The sequence below is a fragment of the Garra rufa genome, chromosome 14, assembly GCF_049309525.1.
Source record: "Garra rufa chromosome 14, GarRuf1.0, whole genome shotgun sequence".
In the NCBI taxonomy this organism is placed as follows: Eukaryota; Metazoa; Chordata; class Actinopteri; order Cypriniformes; family Cyprinidae; genus Garra; species Garra rufa.
The window spans coordinates 20,023,106-20,048,879 of NC_133374.1; the positions used below are offsets into that span (position 1 = coordinate 20,023,106).

At 38.3% G+C, this 25,774-nt stretch overlaps 1 protein-coding gene across 1 annotated transcript; it reads right to left on the minus strand.

Annotated features, from left to right (window-relative positions):
- Positions 1–24,000, minus strand: smtnl (smoothelin, like). Its single transcript, XM_073818112.1, has 10 exons — positions 23,904–24,000; positions 23,196–23,794; positions 8,959–9,040; positions 6,519–6,776; positions 6,369–6,431; positions 6,200–6,266; positions 5,953–6,096; positions 5,735–5,858; positions 3,945–4,096; positions 1–854 (listed from the first exon to the last, which is right to left on the minus strand). Exons 2-10 carry the CDS (start codon positions 23,670–23,672, stop codon positions 728–730), a joined length of 1,494 nt encoding a protein of 497 aa, XP_073674213.1. The 5' UTR covers positions 23,673–23,794; positions 23,904–24,000; the 3' UTR covers positions 1–727.
- Positions 24,001–25,774: the final 1,774 nt, after the last annotated feature.

Here is a 25,774-nt window from a genome sequence, read left to right on the forward strand (position 1 = left end):
ACAATTGCAAGATATAAACTCACAATTCTGAGAAAGTCACAACTGTGAGATATAAACCAACAATTCTAAGAAAAAAGTCACAATTGTGATATTTCTGAGGGATAAAAGTCACAATTGTGAAATATAAACTCACAATTCTGAGAAAGTCACAATTGTGATATTTCTGAGGGAAAAAATGTCACAATTGTGACTTTTTCTCAGAATTGTGAGATATAAACCAACAATTCTAAGAAAAAAAGTCACAATTGTGAAATATAAACTCATAATTCTGATTAAAAAGTCAATTGTGAGATATAAACTCACAATTATGTCTTATCTTACTTACAATTATATATATACTTGTGTTCAGAAGATGAACAAAAGTCTTATGGGTTTGAAACGACATGAGGGTGAGTAATCAATGACAGAATTTTCATTTTTGGTCAACTATCCCTTTAAGAAAATGTTAATTTTTGTGTGAACTATTCCTTTAACTCCAAGCTGTTTAGTTATAAACCAGAGGCCACCATTTGTAAAAAGAGCGTGCCGTACACAAAAGCCAGGTCTCAGAGGACTATATAAATAGTCGATGACCTTTTCTTGACTAAAATGCAACCGTAGAAGCATCATGCTTGAAATGGTGTGGGCTCCCGGGGACATTTTGCAACCCAGCGACTTTATCAGAGTTCAGTTTTGTCCAGCAGGGGGCAGTGCAGAGTGTTCAGCTGGGGCTGAAGAGGCCGAAATCTCACTCAAACTTGCGCAAGTGGTTATATAGCGACTGGACGTAAGTAAAGACACACATGGGGTCTGGCTTTCTGCCCATCACCATCATGTCCTCCACTTCAATGAGCCTATCGCAGCCAGCTTTATTCCTGGAAATACAGAGAAACAGATTTATTAGGGGTGAACGTGTATTGGCTGTTTCTATTCACTCTCAATGTCCGTTGACTATTATAGTTAATATGATAAGTGTAATACATATGTTCAGATGATGCTGGTGGTGCAGTTTTAGGTCTATGTAAATATATTTCAGGATGTGGGAACTGGGACACGGGAGTTGTAGGAGCATGATGTCATGCTGTAGGGCTGTCAGGTCGGAGTAGCCGTTTGAGGGGAAGGGGAGGTTCCGTTGAGCTCAACAGGGATTTGTTGGCATGCGTTAGTGGTCTAAAGTGCGCTTTAAAGACACCCTAGACTCAGACGCGTCGGAAACTAAGTAACTTTATCTTCTGTCCCGTATTGCGAGCACAACTGCGGATGATTTGTGTCAACTTGTATTTTGGAATCATTCTGTTCAGCTTGTCGGGTCGGGTCACGTTGAGTTCACATCTCATCTGTCTGGTCTATTCCTATTTAAAGACTTTTAATACTTTATTAGAGCTTTTAAAATGAAAATGAATATGCTGTCGTTATTTGCTTACCCGTATATCATTACAGAGTTTTCTTTTTTATTTTTCCATTGAACGCAAAAGGGGATTTTTTACAAAGCTCTTTTCATAGTGACCTGTTTTTGATAATTTTCTGCACATTTTTTGTGTATTCTGGAGCTTGGCAAACATGGGTTTGAAATAATATCAGGTGGAGTACACAATGGAAAAAGTAAAGTGAATTTGGGACCAGTAATTTTTTTGTATTGTTTTTGAAAAAAAGTCCCTAAATGGAAGCCATCCATTTCCATCACGGAATAAAAAATACAAATAGAAATTGCAAGCTTTTCTCTCACAATTCTGAATTTTTTTCTCAGAAGTGCAAGTTTAAATCTCACAAGTTTTTTTCCCTCACAATTGCGGGTTTATATCACGCAATTCTGACTTAATGTCTTGCAGTTCTGAGTCACAACTGCGAGATATAAACTCACACATTTTTTCGAGATATTAACTCGCAATTCTGAGGAAAAAAAGCCACAATTGCGAGATATAAACTCACAATTTTTTTTCGAGATATTAACTCGCAATTCTAAAAAAAAAAAAGCCACATTTGCGAGATATAATTGTGAAATATAACTCGTAATTCTGAGGAAAAAAAGTCACAAAATCTCACAACTGTGACTTTTTCTCAGAATTGCGAGACAATTCTGAGAAAAAAAAACGTCTGCAAGTAGTTGTGAGTTTATATCTCACAATTCACTTTTTCTCAGAATTGGGAGCTAAAATCTCACAATTTAGTTTCCTTCTCACAATTGTGAGTTTATATCACGCAATACTCAGTTTATATCAAGCATTTTTTAAGAAAGAAAACACTGAATTGTGAGTTTATATCTCACAATTTTTACTTAACTTGCAATTCTGAGAAAAAAAGTAACAATTGAGAGATATAAACTCGCAATTCTGAGAAAAAAGTTACAATTGAGAGATATAAACTCACAATTCTGAGAAAGTCACAATTGTGAGATATAAATTAGCAATTCTGAGAAAAAAGTCACAATTGTGAGATATAAATTAGCAATTCTGAGAAAAAAGTCACAATTGTGAAATATAAACTCGCAATTCTGAGAAAGTCACAATTGTGAGATATGAACTCACAATTCTGAGGAAAAAAGCCACATTTGCGAGATATAAACTCACAATTCTGAGAAAGTGACAATTGTGAGATATAAACTCACAATTCTGAGAAAAAAAAGTCACAAATGTGAAATATAAACTTGCAGTTCTGAGAAAAAAAGTCACAATTGAGAGATATAAACAATTCTGAGAAAAAAAATTGTATTTCGAATTTTTTTTCGAAATATTAACTAGCAATTCTGAGAAAAAAAGCCACATTTGGGAGATATAAACTCGCAATTCTGAGAAAAAAGTTAAAATTGTGAGATATGAACTCACAATTCTGAGAAAGTCACAATTGTGAGATATAAATTAGCAATTCTGAGAAAAAAGTCACAATTGTGAGATATAAATTAGCAATTCTGAGAAAAAAGTCACAATTGTGAGATATAAACTCACAATTCTGAGAAAGTCATAATTGTGAGATATAAATTAGCAATTCTGAGAAAAAAGTCACAATTGTGAGATATAAATTAGCAATTCTGAGAAAAAAGTCACAATTGTGAGATATAAATTAGCAATTCTGAGAAAAAAGTCACAATTGTGAGATATAAACTCACAATTCTGAGAAAGTCATAATTGTGAGATATAAATTAGCAATTCTGAGAAAAAAGTCACAATTGTGAGATATAAATTAGCAATTCTGAGAAAAAAGTCACAATTGTGAAATATAAACTCACAATTCTGAGAAAGTGACAATTGTGAGATATAAACTCACAATTCTGAGGAAAAAAGTCACAAATGTGAATATAAACTCGCAGTTCTGAGAAAAAAAGTCACAATTAAGAGATATAAACAATTCTGAGAAAAAAAATTGTATTTCGAAATTTTTTTCGAAATATTAACTAGCAATTCTGAGAAAAAAAGCCACATTTGGGAGATATAAACTCGCAATTCTGAGAAAAAAAGTCACAATTGTAAGATATAAACTCGCAATAAAAAAATTGTCACAATTGCGAGATTGCAATTCTTTTTAACTCACAATTCTGTGAAAAAAGTCAGAATTGTGAATTTGTAAGTAAGAATGAATACTTTTGTCAAACAATGCTAAAAGAAAAAATATGTATGCATAAATTTCTTTGATAAATAGACAATTCAAAAGAAACACATTTATTTAAAATAGAACTCTTTTGTAAAATAATAAACGCCACTTTATAAATTGAATGCGTCCTTGCTGAATATAAGTATTCATTTCTTTTTTAAAAATCTCACTGACACCAAAGTTCTGAAAAGTAGTGAATGTATCATATTTCTTGTTAATTGTATATTTTTTCCTTGATCATCTACCCTTTTCAGTATTTGACGGGGTGACAGTAAGACAAACTACTCAACTTTAAGAGGTTAAGGCACCATGAATAGTGTTGACATCTCAATGCCATTGTGAAAGGGCTGAACATAATCGCCTCCATTCCAGTGACTTACTCTGCAGTGCTGAATGCCAGCTCGAAGTTATGTTTGCGGTCGGCAGGGGACAGGACGTTGTAGTCAAACTCTGTGGGGAAGAAAGAGTGGACCAGGGCGCAGAATGCCATGCCGTCACTCCAGCTGGATGAGAAGTTTTGAATGTCGATGTTCTGCAGATTAACAGGTGAGAGAGTCAAGCTATTATATTACACAGCACACTGGGGTTTTGCTCCCATACCCTTCAACACAAAGTCAAAATGGCTTTATATATTTTTTATCAACGTTCCCGTTCTCACTGAGCTCGACTTCAAAAAAAGGCCTGTTTTTGTAATTTTTCATTAAAATAATTGTTTGAAGGAGTAGTTCACTTCCACAACAAAAATTTACAGATAAGGTACTCACCAATATATTTCAGGATTTTTCTCCATATTGTGGACTTCAATGGTGCCCCAAGTTTGAACTTCCAAAATGCAGTTTAAGTGCAGCTTCGAATGATCCCAAATGTGGTTGTAAATGATCCCAGACGAGGAAGAAGGGTCTTATCTAGCGAAATCATTTTTTATATTACAATTTATATACTTTTTAACCTCAAACACTCGTCTTGGTTTGCTCTGCCTGAACTCGGAACAAGACAGTTAGGATATGTCAAAATACTCCCATCTTATTTTCTCCGTAAACTTCAAAATCGTCGTACATCGCTGTTTTACCAAACACTGGGTCAATACTTCTGCAGAAATGTAGGATGATTTTGAAATAATTTTTTGAAGTTGAGGGAGTAAAAAAGATGGGAGTTTTTCGACATACCCTAACTGTCTTGAACCGGAGAAAACAGTGTTCAGGCAGAGCAAGAAAAGACAAGCGTTTAAACAGTATATAAATTATAATTAAAAAAAAAAAAAAATTACCAATCATTTCGCTACATAAGACCCTTCTTCCTTGGCTGGGACCGGATTTACAACTGGATTTAGGATCATTTGAAGCTGCATTTAAACTACATTTTGGAAGTTTAAACTCAATGGCACCATAGAAGTCCACAATATGGACAAAAATCCTGAAATGTTTTTCCTCAAAAAACAAAATTTCTCTGACTGAAGAAAGAAAGACATTAACATCTTGGATGACAAGGCGGTGAGTACATGAAAATATATCTGTGTATCTATATATATCATGTTAATTTAAGAATAATAATAACAACTGACAATAGATTTGAAAAAGCAGTATTTTCTCTTGATCCGTGGGTGAGCGAGAACCATAGAACAATAATTTTCGTTGAGAGTCTGCAGACGTGCTTGTGGCTGTCAGAGCAAATGTTTCATCATTTAATTATCATTACACCTCATCATTTAATGGTGTTCATTTTTCATCTGTAGCTGGCAAATCTGACAGGCTGAGACATTGTCTGTCACTAAGGGAAATGGAAACCGTCATGGGTGTTGTCAGCTGTCTGCTCTGGTTCTCATGTTTACGTACTACTCTCTCTCGACTCTAAATTAGGCTTGACCATTACATTACTACCTCTAACTAGAGCCACATGGGCTGGTTTGCAAAGCCGCACTAGAGTCAAGCAGAATATATATCTATAGAGGAACACTAATACCACACACATTCATTCACTTTCCTTCCGATGTTAATAAAGTTAATAAGTTAATATAACACTTCATAATGTGCTCAATCTTAAAATAACAGCATAGGAAGCCCTATAATGCTTGATAATCCTCATCTTATCAGGCTTAAGTGTTGTTAAACCTTTCATAGCTTTAATACACCACATGTGTGCAAAGATCTGTTTTTTCTGCTGAATGTTTTACCTGGTACCCAATGGTCTTGGATCGACACCATTCCAGAAGAATCTGCTTGATACTGCTAGCACTGGAAACTCCAAAGCTCTGAGAGCGTTTTAGCTTTGGTTTGGAATCCACAGGCTTGGGTCGACTGAGATGGGAGATTAATGCAAGAGGTTTTCAATGTGAGTGACCTTTCAGAGCATGAAAAACGGTTGCATAAACATGCAGGACGATTCCATTACCTGTTGTTCTCAGAGTCCAGCCTCTCAAAAATAGACCGGCGAGCCTGGGCTCCAATGTTTCGAGGTAAAGTCTGGGACCTCACAAGCTCCCGTCTGCGCTCAATACCTCTACCAAAGGATAAATCTCCTGACATATCCACGTTCCTGATACAAAGAGACAAAAATGCAACAATTTGGAATGGAACAACATGAGGGTGAGTAACTAATGACCGATTTTAATTTTTGAGTGAGCTATCCCTCAACCCACCTGTCTGTGCTGTGTGGATAAAGCCCAGAGTAAGTCACTGACTTGGCTGGAGCCGAAGATGCTTTCTCTGTAAGACAAGTAGTAACACAAATGAAAAATGATACAAGATTTTGTCATAAAAGCACATGCTGTATATATGAATCATACAGATTGGTTCAATTTGTCCTACCACTAAGCCGTGGAGAACCCATAGTCCTGGCAGGAGTCGGAGCCCATGTTTTAACAGATGATACTGTAACCACAAAAGCAACACATACATTTAGGAGATGACAGCAGAAAGACTCATCTGTTGCCTCACTCTGTGAAGTTAGAGTCATACCTGCATGAACAGGAGACTCTAGTTGTGGCTGGTTATCACTGGTGACTGGCTGACTGTTCGTCAGTGAATCTGTTAGGGTTGAAGGCATGGCTTGCATCGGGCTACCAGGTGATTCAGGACTTTTCATAACTGCTGAGTCAGCCACTTTGGTGGTTGCTGTGATTGGCAGGTGTGGCATCGCCATAGAAATGGGGGCTGAGTGCTCCTGCGACACACCGTTGGGTGGCGAGCTTCTCCTCAGAGGCATAGAAGAGTTTTCTGATTGGAGAGAGGATGGATTGTGGTCAATATGTTGTGAAGAAGTATGTTCTGTTCATACTAAGAATGACAGTGCCATGCGAAAGTATTCATACCCCTTCATTTTTTTCATGTCTTATGTTAAATTGCTTTAAATTTCTTTTTCCCCACATCAATCTACGCTCCATACACCATAATGACAAAGCAAAAACAGAATTGTCACAACTTTGTAAATTTATTACAAATAAAAAAACTGAATAAGTACATTGCATAAGTATTCATACCCTTAGCTCAGCACTTTGCTAAAGCACCTTTACAACCTCAAGTCTTTTTAGGTATGATGCGACAAGCTTTGCACATCAGCATTTGGCAATTATCTGTCATTCTTCGCTTCACCTCTTCACCTCTCAAGCTCTGTCAGGTTAAATAGGGGTAGACACACATTTTCAGGTTTCTCCAGAAATATTTGATTGGGTTCAAGCCCAGGCTCTGGCTGGGCCACTTAAGGACATTCACAGAGTTGTCTATAAGCCACTCTTGCTGTGTGCTTAGGGTTATTGTCCTGTTGGAAGGTAAACCTTGTGTTGACGTGTTGAGCTTTGCTTCTACTCTAATGAGTCCCTCAGTTCCTGCCACAGAAAAACAGCCCCACACCATGAGGCTGCTACCAGCACACTTTACTTTTGGGATAGTTCTCTGGAGTAATCAGCATAGCCTGGTTTCCTTCAAACATGATGTTTGGAATTGAGGTTAATCAGTCCAGAAAATCTTGTTTCTCACAGTCTGAGGGTCCTTTAGGTGCTTTTTTGCTAATTTTTCACGTGTTTTTACTGAGTAGAGGATTTAGTCTTGCCACACCGCCATAAATCCCAGATTGGTGGAGTGTTGGAGTGATGTTTGTCCTTCTGTAGGTTTCTCCTATCTCTCCACTATAATCATGGAGCTCAACTAGAGTGACCATCAGGTTCTTGGTCACCACTCTAACCAAAGCCCTACTCCATCAATTGCTCAATTTGGCCAGGAGGCCAGCTCCAGGAGGAGTCCTGGTTCTTTCAAACTTCTTCCATTAAGGTTAATGGGGAGTGCATGCTTCTGTGAACCTTTAATGCAGCAGAATTTTTTTCTGAACTCTTTCCCAGATGTGTGGCTTGATGCAATCCTGTTTCTAAGCTTTACAGGTAGTTATTTTGACCTCAGGGCTTGGTTTTTGCTCTGATATGCATTTTCAGCTATTAGACTTTTTATTGAGAAGTGTGTGCCTTTCCAAATCATACCCATTTATTTGAATTTTCATTTCAGTTTTGTTTTTAATAAATTTGCAAAGATGTTAAAAACCTGTTTTTGCTTTGCCCTTATGGTGAATGCAGTGTAGATTAAAACAGTTTAACATATAGCAGCAACATAACAAAACGTGAATAAAAAATGAAGAGGTATGAATACTTTCACAAGGCACTCTACCTATAAATGCCAATAGTACAAAATATAACATTAAAAAGTGTATAAATCACTTGTTTTTCTAAAGCATAACTGTCCAACAGCAACACCAGCAGGTAAAGTTAAAGGTAAAGTCTGCGTCTCTCTCGCCTCCACTGAGCCCACTGAGTTTTAACAGACCTCCTAAAGCGTTCGGCGAGTTTGGTGGGGGGTAATTGAGAATGAATGTGGGAAGTCACGTGGGAGGAGACAATGCCACCCTCACGATATGATTAAATATGACTGGTTATGATCAGCTGTAATTGGTTCATGCGATAAATCATGTCTCGTGTTCATGCGCGAATTAACAATATAATGGCGTTAATTGGCGTTAACTTAATAAAGTAAGTTAACAACTCACACACTTAGATATAACCACTTTGTTACATCAAAATAAGACTTAAAATGGCATGAAAACATGATCTGTGGGAGTTTTTAGTGAGTTGGTGAAATTTTAAGTAAATCTCTGTGTCTGTGACCAATATTTACTGAACTTTGATGACTGATGATCTGAAAAATGCAAAAACAGTTAAAAGTTAACACTTTAAAACACTAACTTGATGAAATTCATAGTTGGCTTTAATAACTAGAATACTGATTACATTGTTAATGTAAAAATATAAAATAGAATAGTTTTTTCTTTTTCTGATGTGTGCCCTGACTAGTGTAAGTAGGGAGCCAATTGAGACGCACCCCATGAGTGGTTTCAAGAAGCAATTATTGGTAATACCTGTTGAGGATAAGTGTCCATTCTCCAAGCCTTGGGAAACTGGTGCTGGATCCACTTCAATGGGCTCATCTCGCTCAACACTCTGTAAGAAAGAGAGAAGCGGAATTTTTAGTTAATCTTGAAAAAGATTTATACTGTCAAATGTAATCTTTAGTAGATCTCAGAACAAATATCACATTTTAATACTGCACATTGTATGTTGTGATGCCTGAAGACATCTGTAACATTTAAACAGGATTAATAGACATTACATGAAAATAAAAACAAGCTCCTACAAAACAAGTATCTTTCGCAAGAGGCCCAGTCCTCCGAAACAGGATAAGGAACATGAGACACATGATGTGATTATCCAATAAACTCTAATCAGAGACATGAAAAGAGCCGAAGTGGGTTCAGAGGAGTTCTTCAGAAGGGAACATTCTGCTAAAGCGAGTGAGTGATGTAATCTAATCACAGACATTTGATTGATGGGTTCACTATGGAGACACTATGGAGTCCAGTAATGTTTACAGAAGCCGAGTCTCTTTAAAAAAAAATCAAAGCTCTGGATCAGGGCTGATGTGGCTCATCAATACAGATATGGCTGCTTTGCTAGTCTATTTTAATCTTTAATAGCCACTTGTGCCTTCTACACACTCTTCTGTCTGACCTAAATGCAAGATCGCATGCTGACATTAGTGCCTTCAAGTTACACGCTGACATATGAAGGTCACCGCCTTGCTTCATTTCCCTCAGACCTCAACCATCAAAAAGTTATACAGATACAGATGTTTGGCTTCGGCTGCAATGACCTAAGTATTATAAAAGCAAATTGTCTCTTAAGAGGTTGGCGGACTAGTTCTTTAAGGCCTGGAAGCGAACCAAACGAATGACTGTGCATGTTTAGTTGTCTCTTGCGCTGCCATTAATTACCTGGCAGCTTATCAATGGGCTTTAAAAAGCTTCTTTGTGTGCAGCCTGACTATGCAAACACATGCTAATTTACTAACAAATGCACCTTCATGCACTGCATTTATGAGCGCAAATGCAAAAACAGATTAAAACCACAGTCAGTGGTAGGCACACTATCAGTGAATTTTAAAAGAGAAATAACTTAATAGTGAGTCTCCAGGAGTAATTGTACTGGAGGCCAGGTGACATCACATCTAAAGAATGCTGAAGGGGTGTGCGGTCGGAGGGGAGCAGCTGCCTGTCCCACTGAGAGAAGGAGATAGGGGGAGACAAAATTCACCCCAGCCATGAAACGTATCCAACTCTGATTTGCTCACTGAACACTCAGGTTTTTTAGCTCGGTGTAAACGTCATGTGTCAGTCTCCCCAGGGGATATCTGCAGACATGTGACTGTTCAGTGATAGAGATCGTGTAGCGAGAATTTGTAAAAACATTGCCTGCTGTCATTAAGGTTTGTATCTGGAATTCCTTCCAAATGCATTGGTTTAGGCACTATTTTGGCACAGAGGTCACCTGCTGCTCGGCCCCTGGGCTAAATTAAGAGGTGCAGGGGGGGATCTAACCACACCCATCTCATGTTCACTGAACCGCATGCACTCACCCCAGTTGCTCTTTTTTTTCCTCCAGGAACAACACATTCCCCATCCCAGAGAATGCGTCATTGCATTAAAAGAGAGGAGTAATAAAACAAGGTCAGGAAATAAGGAGGTGAGACAGAACATGTGGAAAAGCACTTTAGTTTAAGGCTGCAACTAACAACTGTGTTGATAATTGATTGATTTCTTTAATTCATCAATAAATCGAGCATAGTATTGCACTGCTGTAATAACATTACTTTTTATTTTGCTTTCATATTTCAAACCTGAGGGATTAAAAGGGATCAAATTTAAAGGAATAGTTCGGCCAAAAATGAAAATTCTGTCATTAATTACTCACCCTCATGTTGTTCCAAACCCGTAAGACCTCCGTTCAAATTTGTAACACAAATTAAGATATTTTTGATGAAATCCAAGAGCTTTTTGACCCTGCATAGATTGCAACGCAACTGACACGTTCAAGGCCTAGAAAGGTAGTAAGGACATCATTAAAATAGTCCATGTGACAGTGGTTCAATTTTATGAAGCTATGAGAATACTTTTGTGTGCAAAAAAACAAAAAGAATGACTTTTTTAAACATTTTCTTTTCTTATCTGTCTATGGAGGGTCAGTAAGCTCTCTGGGTTTTATCAAAAATATCTTAATTTGTGTTTCGAAGATGAACAATGGCCTTATGATTTAGTGGGTGAACTATCCCTTTAAAAGAATGATTCATTGTTAACTGCTGCAATTGGGTTAGTCGAATTTACAAATGAATGAATTAATGTTATTTGTGAAACTATTCAACTGATTCATTGACTTCAAAAGACATTTACCAATCGGATGTCGCTATCTGGTCTCAAACAGATCATTGAAACACGTACTTTATGACTGATCTGGTAATTTGTTTAACATTTCTTTGAAAATAGTTGATTTGAAAGATTTGTTCATGAACTACACAACATAGTCAGGCATTGACAAGAACACTAAAAGGAGTTGCAATTGGATCAGTCAAATTCACAGATTAATTAATTGTTATTTATGAAAGCGTTCAAAAGGACATCGCTACAGATCATTGAATCATTGAGTTGTTAAAGGGATAGTTTACTAAAAAATTAATCAGTGGTTCAACCCTAGTTTTCTGAAGCTACAAGAATACTTTTTGTGTGCAAAGTAAACTAAAATCACACATTTATTCAACAATTCTTTAAATCTTCAATTTATTCTTCTCTTGAACGCGCATTCATAAGAGTACCATGAACCACTGATGTCACAAAGACTATTTTATCGATGTCCTTACTACCTTTCTGAGCCTTGAATGTAGTAGTTATTTGTGAACCTGTTTAACTAATTTACTGAATAGTACCTTAAAAGACATATTCACAAGTTGGACATTGCTATCTGGTCTTAAACAGATCATTGAATCACTGACTTGATGACTGATGCAATCAATTCACATCAAAATCATTATATCTGTGAATTTGTTGAACTGATTCTTTGAAAATAATTGGCTTAAAAGAAAGATTTGCAAAAAGCAGTCAGGCATTGAAATGAGTTGTTAGATGCTGCAGTTGAATAAGTGAATTAAACTTGTTCACCTGAATTGTTGAAAAGAATCTGTGATTCATCAAGAAATCAGACATAGCCACTGGGTCTCAGAGCATGCAAATCATGAGCAGATCATTGGGTTGTTAATTGCTGCAAGTGGATAATTTGAATTCACAAATGAATTAATTGTTATTTGTGAAACAGTTCAAACGGACATTTCTACAGATCATTGAGGTATTAAAGGGATAGTTCACACAAAAATTCTCAAATTAAAATTCTGTCAATTATTACTCACCCTCATGTCGTTTCAAACCCGTAAGACTTTCGATCATCTTTGGAACACAAATTAAGATATTTTTGATGAAATCCAAGAGCTTTCTGACTCTGCATAGACAAAGTAACTACCACGTTCAAGATCCAGAAAGGTTGTAAGGATATTGTTAAAATAGTGACTGTAATGTATGAAGCTACAAGAATACTTTCTGTGTGCAAAGAAAACAAAAATTATTCAAGAGTTTCTTCTCTTACATGTCTATGCAGTGTCAGAAAGCTCTTGGAATTTGATCAAAAATATCTTAATTTGTGTTCCGAAGCGACATGAGGGTGAGTAATTAATGACAGAATTGTAATTTTAGGCTGAACTATCCCTTTAACTGCTACAGTCAGTCAAATTCACAACTGAACCATTCAATGTTATTGCTGTGAAGTGGTTCAACTGATTATTTTAAAAGACTAGTTTCAATATCAATTATCATCAAAATAATTTAGTTATTCAGCCTGACTTCAGCCTGAGTCATTTAGCCTCACAAAAAGGGAAAAAAACAAAACTGGACAGTCCATTCTTTTGTCCTCAGGGAGGGTCACTCATCTCCTGTACATGCTGTTCCTCTGAGGACTGAGGACACTGAGGACACTCAAAATCAATAAGAGTGCTTTTGACAGACTATTCAAAACAGACCACTAGAAGTTTGAATGCAGCCCCTTCAGAGACACAGTAATCACTCCTGCAGGTGAGAAGATGAGAAAAAGCCTTGAGGAGTCTTTTTTCTTACAACCAAATGCCTCCAAATGCGGTTACTATGTACAGTCCGCTCAGACAATGGACTCCCCACATAGAAAACCCTTCATGTGAGTCTAAATGTCCCTCTACAGCAAATTAAGAATTTCCCCAGCCTTCTGGCAGCCTGCCTGTACAATGCTGGGGAGCATAAAGAAAGATTTTTTGGTGGATAATCACAAGGTTGTATTGTATATAATCTCTGAAGATTTGATGGCGAGTGAAATAGGAGTTGAGCATTGTTACTGCAAGAGAAGACAGAGAGCTGCTCTGTGTATGATCAGAGAGATGAAGGCCAGTTTTGATGAAACGCTGCATGTGTGTGTGTGCATGTCTGATTTTAAATGTATCCGAGGGGATATTCTTGCCTCAGTGTGACATTTGAGATTCTTGGAACGTTGTGGTGGCGGGGGAATGGAATGGAACATAAACAACAATAGAGGGCATGTTTGTGGGAGAACTCTAGAGGGTTCAGAGGACTAATTCCAGCCCCTGTCACTCAAAGCAGATAGCTCTTACAAGGCCCTCTCTGGTATTAATAAGCCATGCTGATAGTGCTATTTATATTTTTCCAATGTACAAATAGCTGGACTCACTTTTGGAGCAGGAGGGTCATGATCAGGAAAAGCAGAGTGAAATACAGTGTGGAACGCAAATGAATCCTTAGTGATTAGTGATTGAAGAGAAATGTTTGTCCCCGGGTTTAACCGGGTCGTTTTTCCTGCTGTTAGAAAGTCAGAGAGAAGTAGAGTCTATAAAGTTGAGACAGATGGGGATGGGATGCCTGGTTTGTGAGGGTCTTTGCTCTGTAATTTCCTTCACAAACTCAAGTGTTTGTGAAGAAAGAGGCCCAAACACCTGCTTTTCAAAGCACCACACAGCCTGCAATTTCTTCTTCTAAAAGAAGCAAGAATGGAAAGAAAACCTGTGCAGAGGCATTTGAAAACACTGTGTGTGAGCTACGAGAATTCCTCCTGATTTCTCAGGGAGTTGGGTGTGCTTCAATTTCACTCCCACATACTCACACATTCACAAATGTACACTGTAAAAACCCTAGTTGTCCTCCAGGCCATATTAAAAATTAAGCCCTGAATCTGACCTTCTAATTTAATTTTAAATGCTGCAACTATATGTAGTAAAGTTTTTTCAGTCGTATTAAACACTGGTTAGAGTCCAGTCTGACATTGTGATGAATTATTAGTAGCGTTGAGGAATACTCCCAATTCTTGGCTCATTTTGAGTCATACAAGACCAATTAAGTGATTTGTTACCTTAAGATTTGCTCCAACTGGATTACTGATTTAGTAATTTTTACTTGTGCAACTGAATCATTTGAACTCCCAAATTAATCATTCAGTGCTGTTTGTGAAACGGTTCACTGGAAGGAATTAGCTTGATTTCACAAATGAATGAATTCATGTTTTTTGTGAACCAGTCTCAAAAGAATGGTTTGATCACAAATCAGAATTCTGGAATATGTTTTTATTAAATGTAGTTTGGTACAGTTTCCCAAAATGAATTACTTTAATACAGAGTTGAGATTTTCTGAAATCTACTTAAAGGGATAGTTCACCCAAAAATTTAAATTCTGTCATTAATTACTCACCCTAATGGCATTCCAAACCTGTAAGATCTTCAGAACACAAATTAAGACATTTTTAATGAAATATGAGAGCTTTAGGGCATAGACAGCAAAGCAACTGACAAGTTCAAGGCCCAGAAAGGTACACTAATTATAAAGGTGCTTCACAATGCCATAGAATAATCTTTTTTGTCTAAATGGTTCTATAAAGAACCTTAAACATCTGGGGAACTTAGGTTCTTCAGATTATAAAAAGTTAAGAAAAAGCTTCCCATTTTCCACAAGTTGATATGATTCTTTAGGGTCCTAATGAGAAGTCTGTAACATACTGTAATTTCTCAATGGTCTACCTGGTCAAAATCAGCCCTTTTTACAGCAAGCTATTCTGTTGCATGTTCCTTTAAATGCTAATGAGCTCTGCTCACACGCCCCTCTCTGCCATGGGATGAGGAGCCGTATGTTTACTTTAGCCACATTTAGCCATGTTTAGCTGCGAAACTTGCTAACAAGCACATTATTAAGAAAGGCCATTTGCAAAGATGCATAAAAACCCATATAATCACTTCTGCTGTGGGTGAAGCTGCATCACAAATGATCCGCACAAACATAGATGCATATGTAGATCGGGATCTGCACTTTCCTTTCTAAAATGAAAGTAACGTCAATTCTCTGTGTCTTCAGCGGCTCAAATGTGGGGAGTAAATGACGACTATGTTCATCCAAAATCGCTAAAAGAACCTTTTAAAGCACCTTTATTTTTAAGTGTAGTTAGGACATCGTTAAAATAGTCCATGTGACATAAGTGGTTCAACCGTAATTTTATGAAGATACGAGAAAACGTCTTTATTCAACAATTTCTTGTCTTCCGTGTCAGTCTTTGAATTTCATCAAAAATATCTTAATTTGTGTTCCGAAGATCAACAAAGGTCGTTCAAGTTTGGAATGACATGAGGGTAAGTAATTAATGACAGAATTTTCATTTTTGGCTGAAGTATTCTTTTAACTTTGCTACCACCCACCTGGTATTTTAAACACTACCACATAAGTACATTTTAGGTTGCCTAACAACATTTCTACACCTCTTTGGTCCACCAAAACATCCTCAGTGGGAAGTGCACTCGAAACTGAACTGTACATTACTCATCTGTAAACAATCGTGTGTGTTCTGACGCATTGACGCAGGTGCTCTGGACTCTTGAGAAACTCTTCAGATTAAAACTACATGACCATGCAGCGAGTCTACTTCAACACGATTGATTGTTTGTAGCCCAGGGGGACTCGCTACATCTACAGCCCCACCTGCAGATGGAGAACACAAACCTGGGCAGTGGTCAAACACACCGCCTCAGGCCAAAGAGCGAAAACCATTTCAGGAGTTTGCAGTACACCTAATATCTAAGAGCTTAACTTGGTTTAGACTTTTGAGACACCAACGGTCCTGTACTCCAGTCAGGACAAACACATGGGGAGTAATGTGACGCCATGTAAAGTGGATAGGGAAGGTCTCAACTAGAACTTCTTCACCTAACTTCTTCCACTTCTGTACCATACGCATTCCTAGTCAGGACAATGGTTCCTGAAGGGCAGTGAGGTCATCCCGTAAACACGGAATTATTAACCTGTAACCACGGAGATGAAAATACATGGCATTGTCTGGAAGTAATTAGGAGAGCCAGGGGCAGCATGGGAGCGGCTGGATGCCTTTCTCTACCCCCCCCATCCACAATCTATTCTCTTTTCCACCCTCCCTCTCACATTCCCTCACTTCTTCCCTCTTTCTCGCCCTCTCTTTCTCTCTCACACTCTACTGTATTAATAGCTGTGCAAAGGTTTTTTGTTCTACTCCTTCTTCTCTGCCAGGAATCTGTGCTGGACATGGAGATCCAGGCAGGGCAACGGGAGGAGATTAAACGATCTGCTCCATTGTGAGTGCTCTGGCCACGGGCCAGCACAGAGCTGGAAACGTCAAACATATCTCACACAAACACATGCAAACAAACATGTTCAAGTAAGCTTCTTTAACCCTCCTGCCAAGACGTAAAATTACACAGGCGCATTTTCATATGCATTAGCCTCATAAATAAAGGCTTGGAGTCCGGCAGCCTCGCAAATATGGATGGATAAGTGAATCTTTGCAAACAAATGCTCAGCCTTAAGCTTTTGGAAGCCGACTTGGCTACCTGGCAGCCTGTCCAAATCTAGAAAGCTAGAAATATGTTAGATCAAACGGCGTTCCTCTGGGCTCCGTGTAACCAAAGTGGGTCGTTTTAAAAACAACTCGACTTTGGCAATATTAGATGGCTGAAAACTAGATGTACTGGCACTGTAGACTGAGGCAAGTCAAAGCGAACAGGGTGTTTCTCACACTGCCGGAGCCAAACATTGGATTAGAAGTGCTGTTATGGTCACTTGGTGAAGCTTGGCAACATGGGGTATATGTAGAGGAAAACAGGTCCTCGATACAGATGTGTGGTGTATATAAACATGTCACAGAAGGCATAAATGTTTACAGTAGTGGTGGGCCGTTATCGGCGTTAACGTGCTGCGTTAACGTGAGACTCTTATCGGGCGATAAAAAAAATATCGCCGTTAATCTATTCTCAAAGTTGGGTTGGGATTTGGGTCTAAACTACGCAAGATATGATGACTTTCACCTTGATATTTTAGCGCGGATGACGTATACCCAGTCGAATTGCACTGTAGGGGGCGAGAACGAGTCTTCAACTTCTGTGAAATTACCACATCAAATGCGACGTGCAAACATGGATGCAGCTATGAAACCGCTTCAGGGCAGGTGCGTGCGTTGCTAGACCCTTTTTACTGGGGCACGTGCGCGTCTGTGTATTTAACGGCAACTCGCACGCCGTGCAGCCTTTTGCGCAGAAGTACTTGGTTACACAAGTTTGTATAGGTAATTATGTTGTAAATGCAATTGTCAAGCAGTTTGTGATGCATTTTGGAAACAGGAGATGAGCGCCTGATCTAATGCGCCACCTGGCCCGTTCTCGAAGACTTACTTTTAGTCATTATTTGGGTAGCACACATATTCTGAATGCCTTCAGCAGAATTTAAATTAGCCATTTTAATCTAGATTAATCTAGATTAATTCCAAGATTTAATCTAGATTAATCTAGATTAAAAAAATGTATCTATGCCCACCCCTAGTTTACAGTTATGTCATAACATGGTGAACGGTGTATGTCAAAACTGAACGTTAATGGTTCCTTGCCAGCTTTAAACATCCTGATGGACAATCCACAGAAAAGATAGACATGAGGAAACAATATATATATATATATATATATATATATATATATATATTTATATGTTACCAACTTCCCACGTCAAATTTACATTATGCCATTTACGATTGATTTACTTTTAATAGTACATTCTGAAGCAGTCTTACCAGTGGAAAAAGTGCATTACGTCTGTTCTTAAAACTAGTTTGGCTCAGAAAAATGGTGCAAATCCTGCTAGTTGCTACAAGCCTAATGGAGAACGCTAATGCCATAATGCAGATGATTCAGTCTCTTCGAGAAGATGTGCAGATTGACTTTTGTTACTGAGATTACTGATGAAAACCATCAACAACAATAGTTTTGTTTTGAACTGTTTTTTGATTTTGTCAGCCAAAAAGAAAAGATAAAAGGATTAAAGAAGTAAAAGTACACCACAATGATACTTAAAAACATACTGTGAATGAAAAAAAAAACAAGATATTAAAGGATTAGTTAACTCAAAATTATTATTATTTTTTTGATAATTTACTCAACCCTTGTCATTCAAGATGTTCATGATCAAAGATGTTCATGTCTTTCTTTCTTCAGTCGACAAGAAATGGTTTTTGAGGAAAACATGCCGGGATCCATATAGTGGACTTCAATAGGTTGAAGGACCAAATTGCAGTTTCAATGCAGTTTCAATGAGCTCTACACGATCCCAACTGAGGAATAAGGGTCTTATCTACAAAAACCTTTTTTTTTTTGACTGAAGAAAGAAAGACATGAACATCTTTGATCTTTGAAAAGTTAGTTGAGAAACTTGTGAAACCCACTGTCAGATGGTTTGCAACCTAAAGCAAGATGCTAGAAGACAGCTGTTAATATCTACTCTGATGCCATTGCGAATTTGAAGCGCAATGTAGAGCAGCTGAAAAAAAATCAATAAAAACGTCATAGACATGCATCTGGAGGCTAAATCCAGGCTGTATAATTTTCATAATTTGGGATTGACAGCATGAAGCTAAGAGGAAATTGTCTAAATTCATGTTTAACACAAAATATTTGCAATATCTGTTAGTATTTGTGGTTAGAAAGTATATAATATATATATATATATATATATATATATATATATATATATATATATATATACATATATAATTTTTTTTCAGGAAATGGTCAATTGTTTCACTAAACAAGCCCCTTATTCCTCATCTGGAATTCACGAGGCCTTTGAAGCTGCATTGAAACCAATTTGGACCTTCAACCTGCTGATCCCCACTGAAGTCCACTATATGGAGAAAAAACTTGGAATGTTTTCCTCAAAAAAACAAAAAACCATCAAGTAAAAAAAAAATTCTTTTCAACTGAAAAACAGAAAGACATGAACATCTCTGATCTTTGAAAAGTTAGTTGAGAGACTTGTGAAACCCACTGTCAGTTAGTTCAGCAACCTAAACCAAGATGCTAGAAGACAGCTGTTAATATCTACTCTGATGCCATTGCTAATTTGAAGTGCAATGTAGAGCAGCTAAAAAAAAATCAATAAGAACCTCTTGGAAAAGCATCTGGAGGCTAAATCCAGACTATATAATTTTCATAATTTGAGATTGACAGCATGATGCTAAGAGAAAATTGCTGAGTTCATGTTTAACACAAAATATCTGCAATGTCTGTTAGCATTGTGTCTGTGGGCGCCTGTGTGCGTCCATATCCTTTCTCTGAGATACTAAGCGTGCGCTAACAGAGTTTCCACAGATAACACCCGTGCAAATCTTATCTTCCTCCCACCCCAAACTCCGCTCTCTCCCTCACATGCCCTGAAGAAGCACAGCCGAACACACACACACACACACACACACACACACACACACACACACATGTTCCAGCGGGAGTCAAAGTGTCTGACTTTTACAATGCCTTGACTATGCTGAGGCACAGTAGAATCAAAGATAACCCATTGACCCCTAAACAATTTATTCACATCAGCAGTAATGGAGGGCAAGAGGCTTTTTTGTGCTCAGGGCCAAATGTGAATGTGCGGTGGGACCATGCTCCACAGGTGTGGTTCCTAGCCAAGCACCTGTCCTTCAAACATGAGAGACTCCAGAGGAGTCCGGCAGTGCTATATCTACACTACATCCCGCTGAATAAAGAATGGAAGAGGGTGTCCTGGGTGTTCTTTAAATCCTGACTCACCCAGTGTACTTCAAATGAGGCAGAATGTCGACACAATGGCCCATTGAAACCGCAGAAATGCTGCGGTAATTGGCAACAGCAGTGCAGGACTCCTCTGTGGAGACAGACAGCACACAGTGAGGGCAGAGCAAAAGCACTCTGCTGGTTGCCTGAACTCTTGACGGTAAGAGGAACACAGGATGATACAGTTCAAGTGTGTTTAAAGTTTAGATAGTAAAGTTGCAGCTAAAACATATAATGAAGCTGGCATCTTGTCATGAGTCATTATTGTCATGAGTAATCTATTCATCATTCTTTCTCTCTATCTATCTATCTATCTATCTTGTTCTGATTGTTCTATCCATTATCTATCCATCATTTATCCATTCATCTATCTAACTGTCGTCCATTGTTCTTGTCATTCTAGCCATCTATCATCATTCTTTCCATCCATCCACCCATAATTTTATTCATCCATCTATCCATCCATAATTTTATCCATTTTATTCATCCATCCACCCATCATTCTATCCATCCATCATTTTATCCATCCATCCATCATTCTATCTATCTATCTATCTATCTATCTATCTATCTATCTATCTATCTATCTATCTATCTATCTATCTATCTATCTATCTATCTATCTATCTATCTATCTATCTATCTATCTATCTATCTATCTATCTGTCTGTCTGTCTATTAATTCCATAATCTATCATCGTTCTTTCTTTCTATCCATCCATCCATTCATTCATTCATCCATTCATCCATCCATCCATGCATTCGTCCGTCTGTTGTTCTTGTCGTTCTATCCATCTATCATCATTCTTTCTATCCATCATTTTATCCATCGTTCCATCCACCCATCATTTATCCATTCATCTATCTATCTATCTATCCGTCATCCATTGTTCTTCTCATTCTAGCCATCTACCATCATTCTTTCCATCCATCAACCCATCATTTTATCCATTCATCCATCTATCCATCATTTTATCCATTTTATCCATCCATCCACCCATCATTCTATCATCCATCATTTTATCCATCCATCCAGCCAGCTATCTATTGTCATTCTTTCTTTCCATCTATCCATCCATCCATCCATCCATCTGTGTCTATTCATTCCATAATCTATCATTGTTCTTTCTATCCATCCATCCATCCATGCATGCGTCCGTCCATTGTTTTTTGTCATTCTACACATCTATCATCATTCTTTCTATCCATCTATCTATCTATCGTTTTATCCATCCATCTATTCATTGTTTTATCCATCGTTCCATCCATCCACCTATCATTTATCCATTCATCCATCAATCCATCCATCTATCTATCCGTCCATCTATTCTAAAACTTGACAAAATCGTATATTTCTTAATTTCAATCCTTAAATATATATTTTTTATTTTACTTCTTTACATTCAAATTCAAAATCTATTTACACATTTGCTACATCAATTTAAAATTAAATTCAGAGGACTTTGAACTGTAGTGAGACGGGATGAGCACAGAATGACGAACAGAGAGTGAGGGGGAGCGATAAGTGAAGAGAACTGGAGACAGTGTTTCGCGTGAGACAGAATGATAGTTGAGAGACAACAACAAGAATGCCACAGATACAGTGGCGGCAGTCTGAGATTGAGCCCAGGATAAACTGTTATTTCCCAAGAACGGAAAGTACACCAGGCTTCTGAAAGAATCAGAGACAGGCACGGATTTAGAAGGAAGAGCGTGAGATAAAGTGTGATACTCATGATATCTGCAGGTGCTCTCAGTACAGCCACGTGGAGGCAGGCCAGCACACATCCCCACGTGGAGCCTAACTGTCTTTTTCCAGTCTGTCTCTCTCTCTCTCACTCATTTTTTCCTGCAGGCCGAGCCTGAAAGGGAGTGCTCCGCAGACCTGCCACAACAGTCTCTGAGTACTTTACAAGCCCAGAACGCAGCTCTCTCTCATTATGCGGTTGGCAGGTGTGGATGTGGCAGGGAAAGATAACAGCCTTCCTTGTCTCTACTAACTATCACTCACAGCCAAAATCAACTGCACTCCCTGCTACTAAAATGATGATGATTTGGAAAAACCATTTACAAACCTGAAAGCTAAAACAAGACCTTGTTTTTAATTTGCATGCTACGCAAATTACAGTATTTTTATACTCCATAGAACAGAGCTCTAAAGTAATGAGTGATGACTCAATGACGTTCGAGTTTTACTGTCAGCTGTTAAAGGCTTAAAACTGACAGGTTCAGGGTCTTCTCAAACAAATTAATCTGCAGTCCTGTAATCCTGAATAGAGCCATTATTCATAATATCAAGAACTGCATCTCAGGATCCTAAACTTTGCAGGGTTTGCAATAAAAATACACAAACTATAAAATAAAGCATGCTTTGACTAAATAAAACAACTGCTAAACTGCTAAAATCATCTTGGTTTAATCAGTACCAATATGAACAAAAACATATGGGAAGTTTGAGCATTTTAAAATGGTTGTTTTAATTAAAAATCTGGAGTGAAGGCAGATTTGTTCCTGCTCCAAATTGTGTGCAAAAGCACAATGCTGCATAAAAACTGTTCTAAAATACGCTGCTTGTTTCTGCATTAATGAAATCCAGCACCAGAGCCACCCTAATTTAATTCCATAAATTTGTTATGTACTATAAACTCATATTCTAAATGTATTTATTTTTAAGCATGAATTTCATAACAATACACCTGCAATTTTAACTCTAATATGAATGTATTCATGCAGCCTCTTTCCAGGAATTTAAGCCACTTCAGGTGCAGCTTCTATGCCACCTTTTTAGTTTAAAAAAATAATTTAAAACAGTTTTGATAATGCATAGCCATATGCGGCTTTACTTTATCATGATACTAAGGCGAAACTTCTACAAGTATCCAGTCACTTGATGCAAACATCATCCCACATTTGTCAGAAGGTCTAAGACAAATTCTGCCCTTACAAACATTCAGTTAGTTTGTATACTTTACCTAGCTTCGGGCTTCCTTCTATATGTCTAAATATTTAGTTTTCAAACATAAAGTTCCTCACATCAATCCACAAAATGACCTCACTTGAGGTCACGCTTGTATTTAAACACAAATGTCTACTCACGTTGGTTTTGGTGGTGACGGAGAAGGTGGCTCTGCTGGAGAAGCGTGTAGCGGAGGGACTGGAGGCCGAGCCGCTGGCGGATCCAGTCAGAGCTGCTACGCTGGGGGCCGCTGACGCTGGAGACTGATGCCCCACGGTGCTGCTGTTGCTCTGTGGTGGTGCCGATCCCTCAGTGAGAAGTGCGCTTCTGTCACAAACCGACCCTGTCAGCATCTCTACCTGTCGGGTCAAGGCCTCTAACTGACCCCTGAGCTGCCGGTTCTCCTGCTGCAGCTGTGCCACGGCCCGGCCCAGAGGTCCGCTTACATTAATGGCCTCTTCTAGTCTCCTCTCGATGCCCAGTTTGAAAGCACTGACATCCACATGGATCTCACGCACGGCATCCCGCAATGTGGTTTCATAGCGGGCCAAAGCGGCACACACCGTCTCTCCTTCCGGAGAGCCCTCGGACACTGATGCCAATGGGCCTGCGTCCATCTCCGCTGTAAGTCCAGGTACCAGTCCTAAATCAAATTAAAATCTGTTTCTGATAGTTCCCCCTTGAAATTGTTTACAGTCCCAGATCCATATAGAAATCCAGAGGGATTGACAGCAGTGACCTGTGAAGACAAAAATCAGTCAGAAACTTTGTTTCCTTGTCTAATGAATAAAAATCCCTCACCCAGCCAGCAGAAAAGGTTGAAATTGTGTGTTTGAGTGTTTACAGACCTTATGTTTCAGTATGATTTCTCTGCTGTGAGTGTCTGAGTGTGTGAGTTCAGCCCGCCGTGCTGTTTTAAAGTACAGCTCTCACAGTCACGTTAACCTCCTACTACTCCTGGAGCCCGGGGGAGGGAGCATAGAGAGGGAGGGAACAAGAAAAAAAGAGGAGGAGAGATAGAGCTCCACTTTATCCTAGCTCCCCCTCTTTCTTTTCCACTGTATTTGTATTAATCTCCACTTTCACAACACAGTGCTCTGTCTCTGCTCTCACTCACTCCCTGTTCCTCGCTCTTTTCTTTTCTTTTTTTTTCTCCTGACAGATAAAGGCCACTGCTCACATTTCTCCAGCTCAAGCATGTCCCACTGTTTCAGCAGAGCTGTATCACAGAGGAACAGACACGCCTTTTGTGTTTTTTCTGTCTCACTTTCTCTGGGTTCGGAGTGTGGTGGTTGAGGTCAGGATAAAACTGCGCTTTTACGGTTTTAAAGTGCCTGTTTACACTGTAAAGCATGACAATATGCGGTTGAAAGTGTCCTAACAAGTTTCCAGCGGCACGCAATTTGCCTGTCCGCGCTGAATGTGACACAATCACATCAAGGCTGTACATATTATTTAAAGATTAACATATAATTATGAGGTGATGAGATTTTGGTTACCTAATGTGTTGTTGCTGTAATAGAAAGTTGTTGCATTATGCAGACAAAATTCTTCTTGCATGAATCTTGGTTAGGACACAGTGTTATAATTTAGTGTAACCTAATGTGTTAAATACATTTTTTTTAATTCCTCAATTATTATTATTATTAGTTTACATGTAATTACATGTAATGTATATTTGGACACTGACACACTTTTTATAATTTCGGCTCTGTATGCCACTAGAATAGGTTTAAAATGATACAATCAAGATGAAATTAAAGTGCAGACTTTAAGTTTTAATTCAAGGGATTGAACAAAAATATAACATAAAATGCTAAGGAATTACAACCATTTTTATACACAGACCCCCCATTTTCAGGGGCTCAAAAGTAATTGGACAAATAAATATAATCATAAATAAAATGTTCATTTTTAATATTTTGTTGAGAATCCTTTGCAGGCAATGACTGTCTTAAGTCTGGAACTCATGGACATCACCACAGACTGGGTTTCTTCCTTTGTGGTGCTTTGCCAGGCCTTTACTGCAGCTGACTTCAGTTGTTGTTTGTTTGTGGGTCTTTCTGCCTTTAGTTTTGTCTGCCTTTGGCTGTTTGCACGCTGCAGCGGTTCGTGTGACAATGCGGAACCAAAGTTCATACAACGCAATTTAAAATATATATTACACTGTCTAAATCATTCCCTATCCCCTATATAGTGCACTACGTGCCATTCACCATACAGAAAATACTAATCCTGTCACTTCAACTTCACGTGTCCGATTCTGGAGAGCATTTGAATGGACAGAAAGTTTGATGAAAAATCTTTGATCCATATTGGCGGAAGTGAAAGACTGTAAGTTTTGAATGCTTATATCTTCTAAATGCGAAACACTGTTTCGGAGCACACTAGCTTACAGATAGCTAACACACTCATACTAAAAGGCCAAAAAAAATTTTTTTTTGATTTAATGGCGACTGCCAAACTTAAATTTGCCTGCCAAAACATTTTAGAATCCCGCCTTCTCATTTAAATACAATAGCTGAACAAAGAGGCCAATCCCTGGAGAATCCTCCTCTGCACTTCCTAAGAGTTCAAAGTCTTGTCCTTTCCAAACTGACCTTGCGTCCTGTCATGATCAATCAGTGTATAGACAAAATGGGGGCTGATTGGATTTCAAGAGTTTGCTGTTTAGGGTGAACAGAGGGACATAATGGATCTGGAGGAAGTGGGCTTGTTG

Coding starts and splice junctions, on each gene's coding strand:
- smtnl (XM_073818112.1), bottom strand. CDS start 23,672: ATGGACGCAGGCCCATTGGCATCAGTGTCCGAGGGCTCTCCGGAAGGA. Junction 6,432..6,518: donor AGAGTCTCCTGTTCATGCAG/GTATGACTCTAA, acceptor TTGTGGTTACAG/TATCATCTGTTAAAACATGG. Junction 5,859..5,952: donor CTGGACTCTGAGAACAACAG/GTAATGGAATCG, acceptor CTCCCATCTCAG/TCGACCCAAGCCTGTGGATT.